General features: G+C 43.8%; 1 protein-coding gene across 1 annotated transcript in view; it reads right to left on the reverse strand.

Annotated features, from left to right (window-relative positions):
• Positions 1-21,117, reverse strand: part of lef1 (lymphoid enhancer-binding factor 1) — a gene marked incomplete at both ends in the record, with an annotated part of 35,657 nt that overhangs the window by 6,453 nt on the left and 8,087 nt on the right. The window contains 2 exons of the mRNA XM_083909728.1: positions 1,902-2,016; positions 6,457-6,589. Coding sequence (XP_083765854.1) covers positions 1,902-2,016; positions 6,457-6,589 — 248 coding nt within the window. The remainder of the gene's footprint in view (positions 1-1,901; positions 2,017-6,456; positions 6,590-21,117) is intronic.

Genomic DNA, 21,117 nt, shown 5'->3' on the forward strand with positions numbered 1-21,117 from the left:
AAAATGACCAAAAACAACATAGTATGTTATTGTTTTTTTTAGGGTTTTATAGTTCTATAAATCACACAGGGTTCATACACTTATTTAACCCTTTAAGGTACACACCAAGAAAAAAGCAAAATTATTAATTTTATTTTTTATTTCATTTAATTTACTTATGATAACCAAAATAGCATTTTTTTTTTTTTTTTTAATTAGACCCTACAGTATTTCAGATACAGGCCTCTACCAAACAGTTGAGACATCTGCTCATAATAAACCTGGTTTGCATGTTGAGTAGTACCTTAAAGGGTTAAGGCTAACTTTTAATTTTCAAACTTTCTCAGCACCTCATTGCTGTAGATAACAAAGTGAAAATGATGTTTCTTAATCAGAAAAGTTTCAAAATATGTCAATGCATTTTTACTTTAGGCTCCCTTACTTCTTTTGTTTCTTCCTCTGATAAGCAAACACTGTTTGCGGAGAAATAAATAAAGTTTAAAGCACTTTTCCAACCTTCAAAACCAACATTAAAATTCAAACATTTCTAGCACCCGTGTGAATCGTGATTATAAGTAGAAAAATCTATGTTTGAGAAACTTCCTCAATGGAAAACGGGGCTAGAATATATTTCAATAATAGTAATAATAATAATATTGTTGGAGCTATAAGCAACAGAGCAGGAGGAACTGTTGCCTGATGCTGCATCTTACATCTGGCCTCATTCAGTGTTATTACCCCTGAAGCCCTGTCTTTGCAAACATCACACTGACAGCAACAAAAAAAGATAGTGAAGGAAAATAAAGAAACACAGAAGGTAAAATATGCTGACAAAATGGAGGTAAAAGACACACACACAAAAAAAGCCCTTCATAACATGAAGTGAGGCTCAGAGAGTGAAGTGCCTCCAAAAACCTTTGATGGGGGGGGGGGGTTAAGCAGCCATATGGCTATGCAGGGGCACGTATGCGGTGATGTGTTTGACATGTGTGCACTGTGCAAAAAAGAAAGGAGCAGTGTGGCTGAAGCTGCAGCGACGCAGCAGGAACAGCCAGAGGCAGAAATCCCTGTGATGATGGTTGCTGCTGCTGCTGCTGCTGCTGCTGCTGCTGCTGCTGCTGTTGTTGCAGGCTAAGTTGCCTCCATTCGGTGCACAAAGCAACTACAGTTTCAGTGTGTATCTGATGTGAAGACAGGAGAGTAATTGCTCCCCGTTTACATGCATGGTGTTGCTCTTGTCTGTCTGATACCAATTCCACAGGTAAACAAGGCAGCTCAGGCCCTCACCCCCCAACAGCTCACACCCAAATTTTAATCACTTATTCCTGGTCCTATTGCGGACATTCGCTGAAAATTTCATCCAAATCCGTCCCTGACTTTTCGAGTTATGTTGCTTAAAGACAGACAGACAGACAAACTCCGGTGAAAACATATACCTCCTTGACGGAGGTCAAAGAAACCCTGTTAACTCCTGGATTTAAACAGGTTTTGAGCGTCAAATGACTCTGCAGGGCACACAGGTTTTCACCAGCTTTAGCTTCAATAAGACCCAGGCTGAAGCCAACACGGAATGTAGCAATATAGTTAATAGCCACCAGGGGGGTGTCTCTCCGCTCGTTGCAATCAAATCTATAGGAATATGACCTTAGCTCTCACTTCATTTACAACATCAGTAAATATTTCCATGATAAGTTTATGGTATCGATCGCTAGTTTCAGGTCCTCTTCAATAGAACGTGATGTGAATTTTGTTCCCATGTGATTGGACAGCAGTGTGATTGACAGCTGGTATCGTTCAATAGCAGCAAGGTACAGTAAGTGCTACTTGGTTCGAATGAAGTTGGATCAACCACTGGTAGTGGACATGGACAAAATCCAGGACATTACCCACTAACTTTATTGTGAAAGAGGCTTGTGACTCACCATCCCAGTGGTGGCGTGATCTGTCCGACTCCTCCAGGAGATAGGGAGTAGAAGTTGGTCATGTCTGGTCCCGGGTGATGCCTCTGCATTCCTGCAACACAATAATGGCACACAACTGTTGAGGCTACTCTACATCCACACAACTGCATTCATCATTTGAAAACACTGTCAGATAAAAATCCTAAATAACACTTAAAAGCACACTGTGCATGCGCCTGTGTGTGAAACAGGAAGCTTATTCTCTCTTCTGCTGTTGTTTACTTTGTTCCGCAAAGTATTACTAATGTTACACAACAAATTAAGCACAAGGGTTGAAACTAAAAGAGAAACAAGGCTTTTTTTCATTCACAGCTGATGAGTTGTTGAGTCGTGGCTGATGAGAACGAGTCAGGAAGTGGATTCAGGTAAAGTTTCACCATTTCTGTACATCCTGACTAAAACACAACCTTGGGAGTTTAAGCTAAATTGGGCACATAATATAATGATAATGAAGCATTTGAAGACCTGTATTCAAATGCTTTAAAAATTAAAAATTAAAGGTGCTATATGTAAGAATGTGGCCAAAAACGGTAACTACATTCAAATTCAAAACACAGATGTCTTTGAGGTTTCGTTTTCTGACGTGACTGGCAACCCGTGGTTGCTCGGCAGCAGAGACTCTACTGACTGCAATGATTGTTAGATGGCGGTAGGTGGCGCCACATGCCAAAACATGATTTCAAAACATAAACATGATTTGCAGTCTGCAAAATATTTTTTTTAATGCAAATATTTTGTCTGTACTGTTGTTGTTGGTGAGTTCAGTTTGTTATATGAACATTATTCCTGAGTCTCTGTGACATATTAGGAGGATTTTATGGCCAGTTGCTTTAGATTTATTACATAATGCACCTTTAAGGATTTTTACTACTACTACTACTACTGTTGCTCTACTTCACGTCTCAGACTTGTCACAGGGCTTGAACGTGCATCTTGACCTCACATTATCATCCATAGAGAAGGATGATATTTTACTCGCTTCCTTCCAGTGTGGTTTAGTGTCCTTGAGCTGGTTAATTAAAGCTTTGTCTTGCTTTGCCGAGGGCTGCGACTCTCCCTGCAGACACAGGACTGACATTGTCTAACAGTCAGTGTGGATCTTCAGGACTAAGCTCCTCCTGCTCCAACTGGGTGACGAGAATGGGGCTGAAGGAGGACCGGAATTAACCATAACACCTATTAATTTTTTCATTTGAGAGCAGCGGAATATGTAATAATATGGTCCAAACGGTTTGTAGACAAGTGGAGCATTCCTACTGTACACACACATATACCCACAAAGAAAAGAGGGCAAATGCCTCTAGATTAGCACCATCTTCTAATCCCTGCTGGAACCAGCCTTTTCTCCCTGCCTCTGTCCTTTCTTTTTCCCTTTCCCTCTCCAATCTATGGTCTGAAGGGGCCTCCCTACTCTGAGAGGCAGGGCGATCAGGGGGCTTCTATCTCCAAAGCCAGTGTTGCAGTGGTGGAATCACAGCGTGCACAGCACTACCCCCTGCCCACTAATCCACCACAGAACACTCCTTTAGGGCCCTCCTGAGGGCAGAAGGGAAGGAGACGAGGGGTGAGGCGGCAAGGGAGGAGGAGAGAGACCCAGCGTGTTAACCTTGTCACTCATACCCCTAAGGTGGCTAATTACTCACTCCCCTCTCATTCACACGTTCCTGTTGACACCCAGCAGCTCTTCACACGTGCACTTCCTCTCAAAACAAACAAACATGATTTTCATTGTTAAATGTGGAAATAATTTGTATTCAAATGAGTCTTCCTGTTTTACACAATGTAAAGGTTAAAAAGCACGATGTGCCAAAGCCCCTGCGTTGAACTTCCATCCTGTATTGCGGGGCCCTGTGCTCATAATGAAAAAATCCATGATTGTTTTTCATAATTAAGGAGCAGATCAAAGTCTGAGCCCACTAAGGAAGGGCGAGCATCATTTGGTCGATATGAGAGCGAGAGAGAAAAAAGGGAGCGGGATTGACAAGCAAGAAAGAGAATAAAGAAGGATTCATTTGAGGCATTTTTGGCTTAGCTTTGCTGGTATACACATATAAATACGCCCAGGGAAATCATTTGCAGCTAATTCTGCAACTGCATGACTTGGACGCAGATTTCTGCCGGGGCTATAAGTGCAAAGATCAAATATAGTAAGTAAAAGACCTCGAGGGGCTCCATCTGCTGTACAATGTTTGCCTGAAACTCGGTGGATCTCTGTGGATTGGTTGGCAAAAGAAACACAACAAAAATAAATAACAGAGATCATTCTTTTTTTACGAATTGTGCTCGGGCTGTCACTTATTTTTATCCAAAATGTGGATATCCATTCCAATTTGAGGGAGAGCATTCAAAGTCTAACCTTAAAAACCTGTTTAAACTGCCTAGAAACGCATCAGACCGCCTGAGTTACGATATAGAAAAATATAACCATCTTTTGATGCAGTCTGCAAAATATTATTTTTAATGCAAATATTTTGGCTGTACTGTTGTTGTTGGTGAGTTCAGTTTGTTATATGAACATTATTCCTGAGTCTCTGTGACATATTAGGAGGATTTTATGACCAGTTGCTTTAGATTTATTACATAATGCACCTTTAAAGTCATGACAGGTTCTACACCCTAGATGCCAATCTGCAGACTCGACTATTAGCTGATCATCTTCAACCTTGCGTCACTAATAGTAAGAGAGTAATCTTTGTGAGTGCCAACGAGGGGTGGGGAATATTCAAATCCCTAAGAAGGACAAGCATGACATTTAAAATGTGTTCAAACTTCAAAGTGGACGAAGTGACAGCCCTGTATTGTATTACACGACAACAAGTTTCTTAAATCAAGTGAATGTAAGCGTGCGTTATTGCTCGATTGTGTGTTGACACCATAGTTTCCTGCTTCCAGTAAAAAAAAAAAACACATTAAACGACATGGTGCATGATTCCTGAGGCGTAATATGTGGAACACAATTTCTTTAAATATCCCACTCCCTTCATATCACTTTGTGCTCAGTTCTGTTTTGTTATTTATAGATGGTCCCTCAGAACCTCGCAGCCTCCTCCTCATCTTCATCATCGCCTACATTCTGTCTCGATTCCCGCTCCTTCTTTTCAACTGTCGGCAGCCATGGGAGAAGAAAGTCTTGAGAAGAGATAAAGGTGTGGGACAAAACTACTATCCCCCCCCCCCCCCCCCGCGTGTCTGTTCGCCTTCACAAGAAGCTGCCAAAGTCTCCAGCCGCGCGGTGCCGAGGAGCTCAGCCAAATTGCTGAGAAGCTCCTCTGCAGCTGTCAAGAGCTGGAGCTCGTTGTTGTTGTTGTTGTTGTTGTTACATAGAAGCAAAGAGTGCAGAGGGAGAGGGCAGCGAGAGCCGAGCGCAACATCGCACATCGGAACTTCAAATGACTTCCTGATTGGAGCCGACAGCACGGATGACTTTGCACTGACACAGTGTGTTTTGAGCATCTATTGATTCCTGACAGTGTTTGGTATGTAAAAAAAACTATTTAAGTGCTGATTGAGTTCACCATTTACACAACAAAAAACAAAAAAAGTTTGGGGTAACTTGGTAATGTCCTTATTTTTGAAGGAAAAGCACTTTTTTCAATGAATATAACATTAAATGAATCAGAAATACACTCTATACATTGTTAATGTGGTAAACGACTATTCTAGCTGCAAACGTCTGGTTTTCAATGTGCATAGGTGTATAGAGGCCCATTTCCAGTGTTCTAGTGGTACATTGTGTTTGCTAATCGCGTTAGAAGGCTATTGGATGATTAAAAAACCCTTGAAAACCCTTGTGCAATGATGTTAGCACAGCTGAAAACTCTTTTGCTGGTTCTTGCTGGACTAGTAAACCCCGATGTCTCATGTTCCCAGTGCAGGTTGTTTAGGTTTAAAGGTGCCATATGTAAGAATGTGGCCAGTTACTTTTTTGACGTAGCTGGCAACCCATGGTTGCTCGGCAGCTGAGTAAGTAACACAGAAAACAAAGGTCAACTAAAGAGGGCATCGATGATCTTGTGTCTTAGTGCACAGCACATATAAAACTGGTGTATTGTGTTTTAGGATTATTCTCTGATGGTGAAAACAGGGCTTATGGTTTTATCCCCACACACACACACACACCAAATCTTCATTGCCTCATTGATAGCGTACAAAAACAAGAGTGCTACTGACATGACACTGTGTCCTTGACTCAGCTAATCGCCGGCAGTTTCCTCTTTCGCTGTGCATGTTCCCACGCTCGCACACCTGACGTGCAATCACAGCAGTCGACAGAAACGAGCCGTACTACGATGATGTAATAAAAAACAATTTTGTGCCAAATCATTTTCAGCAGGGATGGTAAACCAATTTGTAATTCTGGTGCCAGATGGGTACGGAGCAGAACTTCGTAGATTTTTCCTTCTCTTACTTACAAAAATCAGCTCAGATGTGACAGAAGATCTTGTTGTCCGTTTTTGAAAATAGTCGAATGAAATAAATACATGGATTTTTAAAGCTGTGTTTCTTTGTTTCCTACCTTGTTTGTTGCTCGTGTCCTGGGGATGAAGGCCAGAATGAGATCCTGGAGCGAAGTGCTCGTCGCTGTACGTGATCAGCGGGGTGAGCGGGTGAACTGCATGGGACGGCTGCACCACGGGGACTTTGTTGGACTGTGGAGTAAAAACACAATAGATGTTTCATTAAAAACAGTAGAAAACGTGTCACGTTAAGGCTACATTATACTTCTCCGACTGCGTGATGCGTTATCCGACTGCGTTGTTGAAACAGTGGCCTTTTCTCACTTTTCTGTGTCCCGGAATGCAGTTTTAAGATAATTTGAGCCGAGAAATTAGCCATTTAGACATTTAAACATGTGATTTGTGTATTAAGATATGACGTATTTATAGTTTGGCATCAATGTTGTCGGCGGTGATCAGCTCTGCCTCTGTGGACGCTCGGTGCGCACTGTGGCCGGCAGTGTTAGCTCGGAGGCCACAATAGCAGCCCTTGCAATCTCCGTTGTCCCTTGACTGAGTGACGGACACTTCAAAAATATTTTGTGCAGCTGGAGACGACGCAGAGGCTCTACGACAGGCTCTACGCAGGAGTATAAATTGGGCTTTACACTTCAACTGCATTATTCCCTGTCACATGATGTGAGGACTGGTACGGTACACGGTGGTTCTGTTGTGCTGAACATTCTGCTTTGATATGTTGGTGAAGCTTATTAATATTGTACATTTCTTTTTCCTCTAGTGGCACGTGCTCAACACCTCCAAACTTTGTTTAGCTTAGGTCAGCAGAGTAGAAAAAAACCCACCATTCCCTCAAGAGAAACATGTCAAAAAGGTGCATGAGCGTGTTTGAGACAGCGAAAGAGAAAGATGCAAGCAGAGCTGTGAGTGCATAGTATAGCGAGAAAGCAACAGAGAGCTAAGAGGGGAGAAAAAAAAGACTCTCAGGGTAGAGTTAGAGAAGAGGTCTTAGGCGGGAGATCAAAGGCAGTCATTAGCTGGTGAATAAGGGGAGTTCATTACAGAGCAAGAGCCGGGGGAAGGAAAGATGAGGGATGGAGGAGGAGGAGGAGGAGAAGAAGGGGGGTTGGCTTTGGAGAGAGAGTGCGAGAGAGACAGATGTCTGCAGCGGCGCTTAATGCAGGAGTAGTCACGACAACAGTGGTCTAACCACGAGCCCCCCTTTCTCCATACCTAGCTGACTCGGAGAGAACCTGCCTCCTGACAACTAAAATAGGCCCGAGCCAGGCCGCCCAAAAAAACACCCAACCCCAACCCCCAGCCGACGGAGCTTACATGCTTCAGCAGCACTGAACACATGGTAATGCTTAGCCATGCTACATGTACTATTTACAATCTGAGCCCCAGAGCTGAGCGTGGAGTCAAAATATCACCTCCGCAGGACACATGGCAAATAATCGCAGAGACATCGGGTTCACCGCCGGGTGAGACGCGTCGTACGTCGAGGAGCTTTGAATCAAAGAGAACCACTTCATGAAATGTTAATCAAACGCTCTCTCCCCGACAAGAACGTCACGTGATTAATAACGCTGTTGGAGATGTGGAGACAATGGGCCAATTCCAATTCCTATCTTAACCCTCAAACTCAACCCTTAATCTTAACTAACCCTCAAAACCAAGTGTTGAGGGTTATTTTGTCACTTAGAAATGGGACACCCCTTAAATGCAGATACGTCTTCAGACTGTAGGGGGCAGAATAACGCGAAAGCTGCGTCCAGTCTGTCAACTCCAAAAAAGAAGAAGAAGAAACACATTTACGTCACGATTATTTATTACGATCCGTTTATCAGTCAAGTTATTATGTTGTCAGTTAGTTATAAGATGATACTCATACAAATAGCTCAACCACGGACATATTCAGCTGACAGTTACCACACACCACGGCTTATTGAAAAGTAAACCATAGCAAACGATCGCTTGTCCGTACCGGGCGACTATTGACAAAAGATCGGAAAATAAAAATAAATGTTACGCAGAAATGATGTCAGTAATCCATAATATGGGCCTAAACTAAGATAATACAATGGTTTTCATCATTTTTATATCTCTATTAACAAAGAAAATACTTTCATCTCATTTGTAGCGTACTCGTTAAGATTGAGGGTTAAACAAGGAATTGGAATTCACCCAATGTGTGTGTGTGTGTGTCAGGGTGACATTCCTATGGTGCTAACCGGTCAACACACAAAATGCCCTGGACACAGGGATGGCTGGAATGTCTGAGTTTTCCCGGCTCACTCACAGACTGGCACGACTCTCGAATTAAGACCCTCTCTCCGCCCCCTCTCCCCACTTTCTGGGAATGTCCTCACCAGGAACACAAAGAGCAGAATGTCAGCGGTGTGTCCACGACCACAAGAAGCATCATCCACACTCCTAATCAGGCTAAGAATGTCATCTCCCAGGGCCATTTTATTTCCAGATTCTCAAACTCGCCTACTACACTGCAAACACCGTTTCCCAAGTCTCAGGAAACAAAAGACAAATCCTGCCTGAGAACTAATTAAGCCATGATGAAGCAGCTTTTCACACTAGTCCAGGTACGTTTTTTTTTTTTTTTTTTTTCTTGACCCCAGTTAGCAAGAGTCAAAGGTGACGGGATAATCTGTGGGTGTGGGAGTGTCAGCCTCATCCTACAGAGGACTCATTAGTCAAGGCTGCTAACCCTAAAGGAGGGCTAACCAGGGCCGGGGCACTGGGACATGCCTACACCAGGGGCTAAATGATAGCATTCTCACCCATATTATTTTACGCCTCTCCACTCCCATTTGTTATCCTTTGAGAATGAGATAAGAACCTGGGGGATTATCATTTTAGCTCAAAGTCTGTCTTCTCCAAGGGACCAGAAAGAAACCAAGTGGGAACAAATGTTACTCGTTTCTGCTCCTCCACAATAAAAAGGACAGCGATGTGAAAGAATTATTGACTCCTTAGCACCTAATGAAGCTTGTCCCTTTCCTTGTCACAGCTGTAAAATCTTTATTTTCCCCTCCAAAACTTTAATAAAAAAGGAGCTCCCTTGTGAAAAAAGTTACAAGGAAGAAACCTTTAAGGCTATTTTGGTGCATATTTAGAAACACAGGACATGAGGAAGACGACAACAACAATTATCTGTAATTAAGGATTCATTCAACCATTAATCTTACAAGCTATACATAGAATTTGAATTTTGAAAACTGTATTAGGCTTCAGTAAAATCTATAAATCCAAGTCTAAAAACTATAGATGCTGACTGTCTCTTTAATGGTGCCATATGTAAGAATGTGGCCAAAAACGATTACTACATTCAAATTCAAAATACTGAGAAAATTAGGTTTCATTTTCTGACGTAACTGGCAACCCGTGGTTGCTCGGCAGCTGAGACTCTACTGACAGGTGGCGCCACATGCCAAAACATGATTTCAAAACATAAACATGATTTGCAGTGTGCAAAATATTTTTTTTAATGCAAATATTTTGTCTGTACTGTTGTTGTTGGTGAGTTCAGTTTGTTATATGAACATTATTCCTGAGTCTCTGTGACATATTAGGAGGATTTTATGGCCAGTTGCTTTAGATTTATTACATAATGCACCTTTAATGTTAAAATGATTACGTAATTTTTATAATTCCAGGTACTGCTACTGTTACTAATTTCCTGAAGAAGGTAGGCACTCAATTGACCACAGCCATGCGGCTCTGTGTTATGTCATCCCTGTCCTGATTTTAAAAGCCCTTTAGCAGCAGAAGTGTTGCCATATTGGAGGTCCCCCCTTCACAATACAGGAGAAATAATAGGCTTAGGAACTTTCTATTCATATTTTTTTCAGGGGGGGAGTGAAAGAGGAGAGGCAGCAGAGGTTGAAAAGAGAACGTTCCATTTGGAATTCCATAACCAGGCTTGGCCAGTCCTTTTAAAAAGAACCCCTCAGATGTGGTTTTAAGAGAAATTCATTGTGTGGAACCGGAGATGGCAGGGAGCCCTCGGTGGAGGAGACGCACAGTGGGTTTCAGTACGCGGGAAAGCCAGTGACTTGGCGTGCCGTCTCAAATTGGGGGTGGGGGAAGAGAAATAGGACATTTTGGTTTGTTTTGTGTTTTTTTGTGAGGAAGGGCCTCTGACGGCGCACCAGTGTCTCTACGCTTGTTTTCTGTCAAATTCCAACGAACATCCTGCCACGGTTGCAAAGAATGAGAGTGTGTTTCAATATGGAACAACTTTCCCTGTAATACAGCCTTTTTAGCATCTCTCCCCCCTCCCCGACAGCTCGCTTTTGTACTCCACTCAATTATACCACTACAGAGTGGAGTGGAAAAGAGGGAAAGCGGGGAATTTTATAATAATCACTTCCCACTTCTGTAATTTATATGCAATGAGGACTCTCTCCGCCTGCAGCGACAATCAAGTGTGCAGAAACCATGTGAGGTGTGTCAAAAACAGCTGGGGAGACGGCAGCTCAAATGGTTTCTCCGGATTCCCATGCAAATGCCCTTCTCACCCCAAAACCTAACCTCACCCACTCAGAGGATTTTCTGCACTTTCTGGAGGAAAAGGCTGCACCAAAAAAATATTCAAAGAATCCAAGACAGAGGGCAAAAGAGCATCATCAATGGTTTTGCTTCACATTTCAATAGAATGACGTGATTCCTACTTGGGGGAAATCTTTTAAAATAGCAGTGAATCACTGGCCCGAGAGCACACACCCTTTTACAATTGTTGAAATATCTTTGACGAGCGCTTCCACTGACAATAACGCTCATAAAGACAAAGATTACCGGCAGAGCGCTTCTGTAAATACACAGAGTTTGAGTATGAGGCTTGGGGTGTGTCCACTGGTGAAATCCTACAGTCATCGTCAGACCAGGTGTTCACTCTCAGGTGCATTCGTGTCAACAAACGTAAGCAAACACAGGGAAGAGAAAAGGGACCGAGTCTCACTCCCTTCCCCACCCTCTCTACCAAAAACCAGTGGAGACCAACCTGAGGAAGCTTAAATAAATAACCAATTACCACTCGCAGAGAGGTTGAACCCCACCAGCTTTGAGCAGAGCGCTAAAAATGGAATGTTTTATTGGCAGGACGGCCCCTTGGCCCGGGGGGGCTTAATGTAACGAAACCCAATTAATGGAGAAGAAAGCCAGGCCGGCAGCAAGCGGAGGAGCGCCACGCGCCCGGGGTAATGAGACGAACAAGTGAAGCCAACCACAGGGACACGCGCGGAGGAGGCTATGGATAACAGCAAAAGCTTGCCCTGGAGAAACACTTGCATCTATCTGTCACACCCCCAAAATAATATCCCCCCCCCCACACACACACTTGGAAAAGTCCAAAAAGGTCAAGACGTATTCAGGTCAGATGAATAAAATGGTAAAAAAACAAAATGCAAAGCTGTGTTCAGAAAACGCCATATACTGTTAATACAGTGTTATGGTTTTAGTGGTAGCACAAACTTATTGTGCAAGAAAAATCCTTTTAATACCTTCCTGTATCCACTGTATAAGACACAGGATCCACATATAAAAAAAACAAATGCATATAAGCATGCAATAAACTACAGTCATGGTGCACGGTGAAGTTCATAATTAATGTATTTAACACATACATGCTCCGTATGAACATAAAGGAGCTTATTAAACAGCCACGTTTTTCCACCACCAAACAAGCACAATCGACTAGGACGAGGTGGATTACCCATCATCCTTCAGGTTGGCATGAAGAGCGTGCGCTCCGAGCAAACCAATCGCGCGAGCGCTCACACTCGCATTCGCAACGTTGCAAAGAGGATAATTTGTGTGAAATATGCCTACCCAGATGAAAAGACTTTATCCGCTTTTTAAAAAAAAAAGTGTTCAACTCGTACTCGGTTTTTTTTTCCCTGCGTCACAGTCGCTATTAAAAAAACCTATGGAAGAGCAACAGATCATTAGAAATGGACAAGTTGTTATTTTCCCCTCTCCTGTTGAGCTAAAGCCAGTGAAGTTAAAGCACTGTATACACTTCTGAGTGGATGTTTGGGCTCACCTATACAATTCTTTTGTTTTCCTTTAAAATTCACACTTTTATTCATCAAAAGAGTTGCAAAATGAATAGAAAACATAGTTAAGACATTGACAAGATTAGAAATAACGATTTTTAATCAAAATAATAAACTTTGCTTTGGTCAAAGAACCAGCAAAACTGTTTTCAGCTGTGCTAACATAATTGCACAAGGGTTTTCTAATCATCCAATAACCTAACGTGATTAGCAAACACAATATAACATTAGAACACTGGAAATGGGCCTCTATACACTATATGTATGTACATATTCCATTAAAAACCAGACGTTTGCAACTAGAATAGTCGTTTACCACATTAACAATGTATAGAGTGTATTTCTGATTCATTTAATGTTATATTCATTGGAAAAAAAGTGGTTTTCCTTTAAAAATAAGTCCATTTCTAAGTGACCCCAAACTTTTGAACGGTAGTGTATGTCCAAATTATTGTTTTTACCCCAAAAAAATAAAACAAAGGCTTTTGTTTCAAGGCCGGTCGTATATATTACTGTCAGCAACTCAGGGATCGCATGATACCTTCTGACATCAGTGGCTCTGAACCCCACACCCAATCATTCCTAATGAAGATCTGTAAATAATTCGGACATCCACGTCTGTCCCTCTGCCTGCAATAACCTCTCACTCTATTGATCCTCATCCTAAACTGTCATATCTGTTACTGATGACACAATCGCTTCTGAGTGGATGTCTTCTACTCCACTGTTGGGTTTGCAAAGTGTGCATGAGTGCATACGTGTGTGTGTGTTTGTGTGTGTGTGTGTGTGGTAGCAGTGTGTGTCGGGGGTTGGGCCTCAGCTCTGGCAGCGCCCTGGGCGAACTGCTGGATGTTCACCTTGCAGCAGGGCACGGGGCTCATTATCACAGCAGGACCTGGTCACATCAAAGGACTGAGGAAAGGGCAAACATTCTGCTGAAGTGCCACTGTCAGCAGGCCTGCGAGCGCACACACACACACACACACACACACACACACCCACACACACCCACACACAAAAGACAGACTGCACACACATGAGCACCCACAAGGCATCTTCTCCTCCACGAAGAACATGGCCGCTCGCCGTAGCATCGTGGATCAGCGGAGACGATGATAATTGAAAGTAATAGGAACACCATCGGATGACGCGAGTCTTGCGGCGCTTTTCCACTATACGTACACTTCTATCGCGACTTGGCTCGGCTTTACTCAGTTTGGTACCAGGCACGTTGTTTCCATTACGGTATCTCTTTGATGTGTGGGCGGGGTCGTCGTAGAACGGCTGCACTAAGCTGCCTGGACGTCATTATATGCGCAACACGAGCAAAGCAGTCGTTATTGGTGTACTGAATCATTAGAAGCAGTTAATTAGAGATAAGTTCAGTACTTCAGAACTAAAATTCAGTGAAAGGGGTTGGGATTTGGCTCACGTGCTGTCGCTAAATACACCAGACTCCTCTGTTATATATTGATATTTTAGAAATGTCCTAGCTAAATGTTGGCAATTAACACATATTTTCAGGATTTTTTTAAAGCGGACCTAGACCAGAAGTTCCAATTAACGCTGTTTTTTAGTGTGTATCTGCGTCATTACCTCGTTTACGAAGCCCTGAAGTTTCGAAACAAACAGTTCAGCCATTGCTGAGAACACTGTGTATTATTGTAATCTCAGGCTCAGCGAGATCTCTGAAAAAACCTGGTCCAGTTACATAAACAGCAGTTCTCCTGAACAGCAGATTGTCCTGCTCCGGTCACTAGTCCGGGCACATCCGGTTGGGTACATTGAACCGCGGAAGAAGAATAACGTCCGTTGTGGAGGTGTTTCACGAGCGACAGTGTCTTCTGACTCCGGGTCAAAGTCATAAAAGGGACTGCGGCGGGGAGTCGTGATGAAACTATTTTTAAACACTGTTAAAACAATGTTTTGATAATGAGTAGCAGTGCATCCACCGTTCCAGAGGGGGGAGCTGGTGTGCTAATTATGTCACTTCCGGGTATTGGCCAATCACAACACAGTCTGGGGGTGAGATTTCATTCTGAAACACCGAGGCTGGGGAGAGCGTCAGTAAGGAGAGATTTCTATCGCCTTGTTTACAGCAACTAGGAGGTTTTTGACCATAAAAACAAGTTAATGTATGCAAGTAGACCTCCATAACTCACATATATGTGCAACAGGACCACTCTATGTGAGCTTTAAATGTATTTAACTGATCTACAGTTCGGCATTGATCAGTTTGATTCCTTTGTGGGACAATGCAAACATACTGGAAGAGTCGACCAATCAGTGGCCAGCAGTCTGATGACGTCACATTTTGGTATTGGCTCAGCTCGCATGGAACCTCACCAAAGCAGGTACTTTCCCGAATGGAAAACCAAGCAAAGTCATGCTAGAACTGTATAGAGGAAATGCATCATCACAGAAGTGTAATTAGTACTAGTTGCAGATGAAGTGGCTGATGTACTGAGTGTATCTCACCTATATTAGCCACTATTCACACTTCATCAGCTATAATCGGGGGCCCATGTGTGAACTCAGCCTTTAAAACTGACCACAAGCAGAAAAAAATAAACGTTTGCACCAAAGTTTTTACACCCACATCAATTGACATTGCTCTCAAGCAGCTATTTATGGCAACCCTGCTACTGCTTTAACACACTGCATGCTTTTTCAATAGGAGCCAGCTCCAGTCTGCTGAGTAGCTGCATTCACGCCAGGCCGGCGCGGCTGTGCCAGCATCCACATTCAAGAGCAACACGCGAGGGCCCTGAGAGATGTACACACAAATAAAAAACGCAGCACAGGCTAAGTTTGTGGCGGCTAGTGCACTGAAACCTGACACAATATCAGAGACGGAAAAGAATGAGGGTGAGAAAATGCAGCGCAGAATAAGGGCTGGTGAGTTGCAGGACACCAGGAGCTTCATGGATCCGTCGTACAAGAGGGGATTTGCCTGCTTCACCTAGATAGTGTCACCCCCCCCGCCCCCCCCAGCTTTCGCTCAGGTATTCTGGGTATGAATGGCTGTCAGTTTGGATTTGGGAGCCGAGGGGGGAAATAGAGTCTAGTGGGGGTCTTTGTGCATATCTACCTGTGGAGATGAGAGCTACAGACAATTGCACTACTCACTAAGCTCCATGCAACACTGAGTGCACGGTGTAGCTGCAGAAAGGAAGGGGTAAATGTTAGCACTGCAAAACTAGCCAGAAAGGCAGCAGCAGCAGCAGCAGCAGGCTGTGGAGGAAGATTTTCAATGGCACACATGAGGAAAACATAGATGGGGAGGTGGTTTGAATGAGAGCGGCTTGTGCCTGAGCTGCAGACAGTACTGACCTAGTTTCCCTTCAAACAGATGCACACTCACCTACATAGCGGATAAGAATGGAGCGAATAACAATATTGACGGCGTGAGCGTGTGCCATTGATGACATAATATTACATCCAATTTCTACAAGATAGTGTTTAGCATTTTAGGTTATGTCATTTTTATGAAAACGGTGAGAGAGGAGAAGCCATTGTTTTGCCCCCAGGTCCTTTCACACCTGTATCCTGTCCTTTATCTGAACCTTTGACCCCTATGTGCTCCTCATCTCCATTCAAATTTCTTGTGACAAAAAAAGCATTAATGATGGCCAAACACACTGCAAACCATTGGGCTCATTCACAGTATGGACCGTGCAACAATACCAGCAGCCCACTGTTTGGGTGTGATTCCACGTTTTAAGGGATTAACTGGTAAAGACTACCAACCACTGCCATTCAGCCTGGAATTAGTCATTAATCAAACCCCACGTTTAGGGTTTCTTCTTAGCCAGGCACACACACACACACACACACACACGCCCCTGCTAAGATCTGAATGGAAAGCACAAAGCTATTCAAATCTGATCCCCTCTGAACAAATGCCTTTTCTCCGTCGCTAACAGAAGCAGGGAGCACTCGAAGAACCTCTCCGAGGATCGGAACACCGGTCACATGAAAACTCCACCCAGTCAATTAGCTTTGTGGCAGGGTTTTTTTTAAATGGGTTTTAACACAAACAAAAACGACGTCCATGTACGACATGGCAACGGACGTCCGCTTATCCCTCGAAAGGAAATGGTAATCGTGAATTTCTGGAGCACAAAAGAAACTCCTTTAGGTTCAAGGCGACATTATAGGGCACACTCCTGCACCTGATGCCACATAATGAACACACAGGCAGTGGTTGTGATTTAAATATTGTGTTTTTATGTGTTTTCATGGTCATTTGAACAAAGTTTCTTTAAGGTTGATTTAGTTGATGAACAGACAACTACTGAAACAATCTATATTAATACATATTATACAATTCAGTGGAAATGGGAGAGCAGACGTTTCTAAACAAAGCAGATTTCAGGGTGAGGCGGCCTTGTATTTTCCCCACCTTTCATATGAAATGATAAGGCTGCAGTGGGGGGGGGGCACACTGATTTGATGTGCTGATGCATTGTTTGATGACGGGCAGCTCAAAGTCGAGGATGCCTCTGTGATGTCTCTCCATTGGAGGACATGAAAAGCGTCACCTGGCCCTCGAGCTAAGGGTTACGACTGCTGGTGGATTTAAGGGCTCCTGCCGAGCCGGACGGTGGCTCCATTGATGCCACATAATCCATTCAGCGTGACCTTTATATTTTTAGAGCGAGAGCTCCACTTCTCTGCCTGCCTCGTCAAAAACTGCAGCAGACACCAAAGGTGCTGATGAACTAACGTACGCTGTCATGGGCTCGGGCTAGTATATGCGATTTATAGAACTGCCTAAACACAACCGTACCGATGATCAAAAGAAACCTGGAGCACAAGGCGAGCTCATCAGATGAACAAACACGTTCTTGCCAGATATCTTTGCGGGTTTCATCATCCTGTATCAAGTGACTGCTGAGGAAAAAAAACAAAGCCTTGTTCTCATCCCTGTGACATCAGCGTGCACAGAGGGAATCGAAGCTAATATATTTACACTTAACTAGTTGCAATACTGCGATTCTCCAATTTTTTCCTCCGTAATCTGAATTATCATCCACTTAAAGGTGCATTATGTAATAAATCTAAAGCAACTGGCCATAAAATCCTCTTAATATGTCACAGAGACAGAGGAATAATGTTCATATAACAAACTGAACTCACCAACAACAACAGTACGGACAAAATATTTGCATTAAAAAATATATTTTGCAGACTGCAAATCATGTTTATGTTTTGAAATCATGTTTTGGCATGTGGCGCCACCTACCGCCGTCTACCAATCATTGCAGTCAGTAGAGTCTCAGCTGCCGAGCAACCACGGGTTGCCAGTTACGTCAGAAAACGAAAACCTAAAAGACCTCGGTATTTTGAATTTGAATGTAGTAACCGTTTTTGGCCACATTCTTACATATGGCACCTTTAACTAGTTGCAATAATGTGATTCTCCAATTTTTTCCTCCACAATCTGAATTACCATCCACTTAAATACTCGTATTAGTTACAAACTGCTACCACAATCTAGATTTGAGTGGAAGCAAAACATAATTGAGATAAGTCTCCTCGGTAAGCCACATAAAAAAAAAGGCACATGGGTGTAAATTGTTCCACTGCTGCGTGTTAAGACACTGAAACAGTCGCACAGATCAGACAAACTTGCAGCAGCAGCAGGGAAAGAGCAGAGCATTCAGCTCGCCTGTTTTCCTTTGTGACTCGGGGCCACTGAGTTTTACTCCAGCCATAGTAAATTGGGCGCCTGGGGGCAGGAGCCTTGGCCAGGCTTGCATTTCGGAGCCGACTGCGGACGGCATGAGGGACAGAGATATGGCACGGGACCGTGAGGGGGGGGGGGAAGACTGGAAGCACAGCGGAGGTGACATTACACACGCGTTTTAACACAAAAGGCAACGTGGGCTCGTCGTCGCGTGAGCTTCGTGGCAGTCTGCACTTTTCAGTCCTCTCCGTCCTATTTCGTCATAAATACGGCTACATCTGCAAGTGTAATCACTCCATTGTACTCCGATTTTTTGCTCTGCTGGACAGCAGCATGGCAGTCTGCTTTTCACCACCTCCAGCCCCCACCGCCCCCCCATCCCCTCGAGTGCCCTTGTCTGTCCTGGCTACTCCTGTGCTGGTCGAGGCCGGTGTGTCTCACAGATTACCGCTCGCTCAGGTAACGAGAGTCACTAATCTGGCCGGGGCTTGAATTACGCATAATTGCCTCGGCACCATGATTGATTTCAGCCCTGGAAAGGAAAAGACGACGGCTCCCCCCCCCCCGACAAAAAAAACACCCCCAACCTCACTCCCTGCCTCTCTCCAGCACTCACGAGCAGCAGCCAAGACTCTCCATCTAGTAGGAGGCAAGAGGCTTTGAAGAGATCAAAGCCAAGGCCGGGAGCAGTTGCGCGCCCTGGGAATACGGGAGAGAGGCTTTCTGCTCCTCAGCCCTATTTTCTAGCGTCATGTCGGATTGCAGCTGTATTGCATTTCGCCAGTTTTCTTAATGCTCTTGGTTTTGACTTTGACATCAGTGATCCCCCCTCGGTTTCTTCAAAAACAAGGAGGGGGGAGGAGGGGAAAAAAAGAAAGTAAGAGAGGAAGAAAAGAGAGAGAGAGAGAGAAGGGGAAAGGAAAGAAAAGAGGGGGGGGAGTAAAGAGATCTACAGACTGATTTTTATTTTCACAACTCCATAATTGGCCAGTTCAAAGGGAGAGGAGGGGAGAATGTAGCATTTGTTTTCAATTCTGCCGCCGATATGAAAGGAGCGACTGACTTTTATGGGCTTCCCAAAAATTAAAGACAGGCAGCTTTTTTCGCAGTCAAAGAACAGGGTGTTTTTTTACGGCCGAGACCACACAAAACGAACCGATAGCAAAGGGCCTCCTTTCTTTGTCCGCCCACAGAAAGCGCAACAGTGTCGCGCAGCCCTCGCGTACGTGCACAGCCCGCGTCTGATATCCATTTAGACGTACGTGCTGGAAAAGCGGCTCGGGCGAAGAGAAAGTGGTTTGATGTGCGGACGGAGAAACACAAAAGGAAGCATAAAGAGAAGAGTGTGAGCTATATCCATCTATTCATTTAACAGCTTGGCTAATAAAGCCTGGTGGCGAGAAGGCACCCTTTGTACTGTAACTATGCAGGCCTTATACCAACCTCCTACACTGGGGACCATTAATATTTCAGCGCTGTCAGATCCGCATTGCATGTGAGCCTCTTTAGCACTCCCACCCACAGCAGAAAGAAATAATGAGCTTCTGAAAAAATATGAAACAGCAAGGAGGAGAAGGGAGGGAGGGCAAGCGCAAACCAGAGACTGACCAACTTCATACAACAGAGCTGCTATTGATCATAGCTCCATTTCTTCGCCCGGACAAAGTGAGGGCTGTTTGAGCTTCTCTGAAGTCTGGATACAGCCGGCAGGATTTGCACCCATGTTTCACTCCTGTGGTCCTATTGTTCCCTGTGCTGCAGTTTACTAGACTGGAACACTGCTCATTTTTATATAGACCTACCAAGCTGTCAGGGGGCGAAGTCAATAATAAAGCTATTCATATTTTACTCAATTTACAGCTTTATCAGGGAACACAGTGAGGCACTGTGATCGAGCTTTGTGGGACTCGAGTTAAGTTAAGCTTCACAAATCACAGCTTTTTCAGCTTTCAGTTAAGTTAAACTTGTGATTTAGTAGCAAAGTAAACACATTTCAAAAAAACAAACAAATAATGACAAAGTCGTGAATAGGAATTGGCACAGTGGTCATAAACTCCACCGCAGTGACAGCCATGTCATCCACACTCTTTTCTAATTATGCACAGTCATAATAACGGCGAGCGTGACAACAGCTCCACAACAAATTGACAAAAACACTACGCTCATGCACACACCACCCCCCCCCACCCCCCCCACCCTCCCTTCTCGTGTCTGAACCGCCCTGACAGGAAGTCCACACCCAGGCCGTTCAAACGGATTTGGGCATAAGGGACAACCTTGGCGAGGGCTTTTCCTGCTGACCCCTGAAGATCAGCAGCAGGCTGTTGGTGAAGAGTGAAGCCCTCTGAGCAGGTGCTGCTGGGGCCTGAGCGACAGGCTCTCTTCATATGGAAGCCTGACTGGCTGGCTGCAGGCGGCACTGCTTGATTGGTTAAGCTTCATCCAACTCAGTGGGAGGATGGGGAACGGAGAAAGTGTCGTCATCTACGAGTGCTGTGCTTTGAGCAGCAACATGGCCCCCAAATTTGGATTTAAACTTGTTCTAAACAGAAAGGAATTCTACTGAATTACTATTTTTGACCGATATGATTGTGATTCGATTCATAATTGGCACAGCTGATCTTTTTTGGATCTTAATTATCATTTTGGGAAAAGAAAAAATCCAAATCTTTATGATTTAAAGGTGCATTATGTAATAAATCTAAAGCAACTGGCCATAAAATCCTCCTAATATGTCACAGAGACTCAGGAATAATGTTCATATAACAAACTGAACTCACCAACAACAACAGTACAGACAAAATATTTGCATTAAAAAAGAAATATTTTGCAGACTGCAAATCATGTTTATGTTTTGAAATCATGTTTTGGCATGTGGCGCCACCTACCGCCGTCTACCAATAGTTGCAGTTAGTAGAGTCTCAGCTGCAGAGCAACCACGGGTTGCCAGTTTACGT

Source organism: Microchirus variegatus (genome assembly GCF_963457635.1).
Source record: "Microchirus variegatus genome assembly, chromosome: 23".
NCBI lineage: Eukaryota > Metazoa > Chordata > Actinopteri > Pleuronectiformes > Soleidae > Microchirus > Microchirus variegatus.